At 41.7% G+C, this 4102-nt stretch overlaps 1 protein-coding gene across 9 annotated transcripts in view; it reads left to right on the forward strand.

The window, feature by feature from the left end:
• Positions 1-4102, forward strand: part of Tfdp2 (transcription factor Dp-2) — a 124107-nt gene that overhangs the window by 90396 nt on the left and 29609 nt on the right. For 8 of the 9 annotated variants that reach the window (XM_029543075.1, XM_029543076.1, XM_029543078.1 and 5 more), the window contains 2 exons: positions 741-862; positions 3535-3582. In XM_029543075.1, coding sequence (XP_029398935.1) covers positions 741-862; positions 3535-3582 — 170 coding nt within the window. The remainder of the gene's footprint in view (positions 1-740; positions 863-3534; positions 3583-4102) is intronic. The other variant, XM_029543077.1, reaches the window with a different exon arrangement.

Genomic DNA, 4102 nt, shown 5'->3' on the forward strand with positions numbered 1-4102 from the left:
AGGGTGTCAGATCTGGTTACGGGTGGTTGTGAGCCACCATGTGGTTGCTGGGATTTGAACTCAGGACCTTCGGAAGAGCAGTCGGGTGCTCTTACTCACTGAGCCATCTCACCAGCCCGCTTTTCATATTTCTGACAGTAAGAAATTGTCAGTTGTCAGGTTAATCCTTCTAAATTGCTGCTCACTTACTTGAATCTACTACACTGTGACATCACGTCAGGAGTCAGAGTGCTGCTGTTTAAGATGCTATGATAGAATTAAACCAGAGGTACTAGTGATTGCTTAGATGATCATCACTAAGAGCTGTTGACGGCACTTCCTTCCCATGTTTGCCAAAAGCATCCTGTCTGTCTGTCTGTCTATTATATGGGTCTTTTACCTGCATTTGTATCTATGAACCATTTGTGAACCTGATGCCTGAAGAGGCCAGAAGAGAGCCTTGGATCCTGTGGAACTGGAGTTACAGATGGTTGTGAGCTGCCATCATCACGTGGATGCAGAGAATCGAAACCAGGTCTTCTGGAAGAGCAGCCAGTGCTCTCAACTGCCATCTCCAGCTCCCCCTTCCTTTTTTAAAAGATGCCTTTTAAACAGTAGCCCTAGCTGGCCTGGAACTCTATATGTATGTAGTAGATCAGAGTAGCCTCAGGCTCACAGAAATCCTCCTGCCTCTGCTTCCCTAGGGCTGGAATTAAAGGCTTGAATACTTAAATTTTACTTTCTTGTTACCAACTTTACAGATTATAAGCACACCACAGAGAATTGCCAATTCAGGAAGCGTTCTGATTGGGAGTCCATATACCCCTGCACCCGCAATGGTCACTCAGACTCACATAGCTGAGGCTGCTGGCTGGGCTCCCAGGTAAGAGCGTCAGAAATTACTGCTTCTAAGCCTCCCACCCCCTTTTGCGCTTCCTGTCTTACCTTCTTCCTACTCCCTCTTTTTACATTTTACATTTATTTTGTAAATGTGCATGCATGATACCATGGAGTATGTGTGGAAGTTAGAGGAGAACTTTGGGAGTCGGTTCTCTGTCCATTGTGTGAGTCCTGCTAGCAGGTGCCTCTCTCTGTCATCTCACCAGCCCAAAGATTTTAAATTATGTATATGTGTGTATGTAGGGGGTGGAGTATGTGACCAAGGGTACAGGTGCCTGCTGAGTCTAGAAAAGAGCATTGGCTCCCTGGAACTGGAGTTACAGGCACTTGTGATTCACCCAACACAGATGCAGTAAACTAGGGAACTGCGGTCCCCTAAGAGATCAGTGTGGACTCTTAACAGCAGAGCTGTCTTTCCAGAAGGTTTTTGTTGTTTTGTTTGTTTGTTTGTTGTTTTGGTTTTTTTCGAGACAGGGTTTCTCTGTATAGCCCTGGCTGTCCTGGAACGCACTCTGTAGACCAGGCTGGCCTCGAACTCAGAAATCTGCCTGCCTCTGCCTCTTGAGTTCTGGGATTAAAGGTGTGTGCCACCACTGCCCCACCAGAAGTTCTGTTCAAGTTTTTGAGTCTGTGTGTGTGATGTATGTGTTCATGTTTGCATGAGCATATATATTTGTGAATATACATGTATGAGTATATACATATGGAGGCCAGGGGTTAACATAGGGCGTCTACCTTGATTTTTTTGCCGTTGAATTTACTAAGGGGTAGTTTTTTGTTGAAGTCAACTTGCTGATTTGGCTAATCTACCTCACCATTTTGCCTCAATAATCCCCTAACTTGGCCTCTAGAGTAAATGCTAGGATTACAGGCAAGTCATCCTAAAGTCATACCTTTTATGTGTGTGCTAGGGTGTGGTCCTCTGGCTTGCATGGCAAGTGTCTTATGCTTTGAACCTTTCCCCCAGCCCTGTGTTCTCTTGTTTTGTTAATCTAGTTTTATGGGTTGTTTTTTGGGAGGGGGGTTTATTTATTTTGTTTTGGGAGGTCTTAAGATGGGGTCCTGGTCAGACTGCCTGTACCTTCTGAGTGCTGGGATTACAGGAAGCTGGGAGTTTGGTGGTTATCGTTTGAGACAGTCTTGGGATATAACTCTGGCTAACCTGCTACATGATTCATAGTGCAACTGACATTGAACATTTAGTGACCCTTCTGCCTCAGTCTTTTGAACATTGAGATTACAGTTATTTGTTCTGATACCCAGCTAGTTTAGATCTTTACAAACTAATATATTGCTTTAAAATCACCAATTATAATTGGGCTCAGTCTGTAGCCCAAGCTTGCCTGCAACCTGGAGTTGTCCATAGGCAGGTACCAGCATGTCCAATGAGCACAACCATGTGTAAGCTGAGAAAAACAATTTAACTTATAACTAGACCCCCTGACTTTAAAATTCTAAAACAGGACTTCTTTTATGATTATAATACTTACTGCTTTGGAGATATAAAAATGACTTTTGCATTGTTTTGACACATGAGGAAGGAGTTGTGTTAAGTGTTGGTTTTACTCATGAGTCTTCCTTCAACTTACCTAAATTCAGGAAAGATACTAGGAAAAGAGGACAAATGTATTAACATTTTCCTGAAAACCTCCCTTGATTTTTAAAAAATAAATATAGGCAATATTCCTTTTGTTACCATTTTACCACCATTACTACCAAACCCCTTTTCATCTTTGTTTATGAAATGCTTTCTGCTAGCCTTTCTTCTCTGTTACCTCAGCACCCCATCTTCTATAAAAGGTAATTAACAGGAGTGCATTGCAGAGATCCCAGAACTGGGGAGACTGAGGCAAGATAACCAGAGAGGCAAAATGAGAGCTCTTGGGGGCAGCCTGGGTCACATAGGAAAACCTTGTCTCACAGGGTGGAGTTGGGTGGGGCAGAGTGGAAGCATGCAAGAAAGAAAATCAGAGCTGAAGAAGAGGCTCGGTCCTTAAGAGCACTTGTTCTTACAAAGGAACAGAGTTTGGTTCCTAGCACCCACATCGTATGGCTCATAACCACCTAACTCCAAGACATCTGACACCACCTTCTAGCCTCTGTGGGCACCCACATCCCTGTGGCTTAGACACACATAGACACGCACATACACTTAAATAAAAATTAAACCGGTGAAAGGAAAATATTAAAGTAATACTCCAAACCTTATTTTTATCACTCTTGAAGTTTTATTACTTGAGGAGTTAACTACTTGGTGACGTACTGCTTGGGTTCCAGCCTGTGAGTGTGGAGCAAAGAAACTGTAATAATCTATAAATGTCCCACCTCGTTTCAAGGCTCTGCTAGCCATTGCAGTAACAGCCCTATCAGTGCTTCATGCCATATACATATTGAGAGATGTACATTCAATTCATATACTATAAAGACAAAACAGTTTTATAAAAATTAATTTGTAAATCTGTACCTTTTTTCCCCCAAGTATTCATTGAACTTATGCCAATTTTGGATTATTATATTGTCATGTCTTTATCTCGTTGTGAAAATAAGTTTTCTTTTGTGTACATTCAGTGTAGAGTGAGACAGTTTATAATAAATTATAAAAGAAATAGAGTTGTGTTTATATGTTGTGCTTAAGCTATCTTTTTGTCTTTTTAGCGATAGAAAACGAGCTAGAGAATTTATAGACTCTGATTTTTCAGAAAGGTGAGTATAAGTGTGCTTTGTTTCATGTTCCACTATGAAGAGGGGAGTTTCCTTTGCAACTTTAACTTTATTTAGTTTCTACCATTATTTCATTCTATATTGAGATTTTCAATTCTCTTATTTGCAGTTTTGGTACATAGCTTGTGACATTTGTCATTTAGGCCCCTCTCTTGTTTTGGGGAAGACAGTGTTCTTCCACAGTACCCTAACTTGCCCAAACTTTTAAACAGTTTTAAATTTTTTTAGTTTGTTTGTTTTGCTTTGCTTTGCTTTGCTTTTAAATAGTTCTAGATCACAGTAAACACTTCTCTAGACGCTTTTCAGGGTATAAGGTCATATAGTCCCTTAGAATATCAGTACAGCGATTCTCCTGCCTGGTTGTGTATCAGAAGCACATAATCTACAAATTCTCTCAAGCAGCCGGGCGTGGTGGCGCACACCTTTAATCCCAGCACTTGTGAGGCAGAGGCAGGCGGATTTCTGAGTTCGAGGCCAGCCTGGTCTACAGAGTGAGTTCCAG

Source organism: Mus pahari, chromosome 10, assembly GCF_900095145.1.
Source record: "Mus pahari chromosome 10, PAHARI_EIJ_v1.1, whole genome shotgun sequence".
NCBI classification, from domain to species: Eukaryota; Metazoa; Chordata; class Mammalia; order Rodentia; family Muridae; genus Mus; species Mus pahari.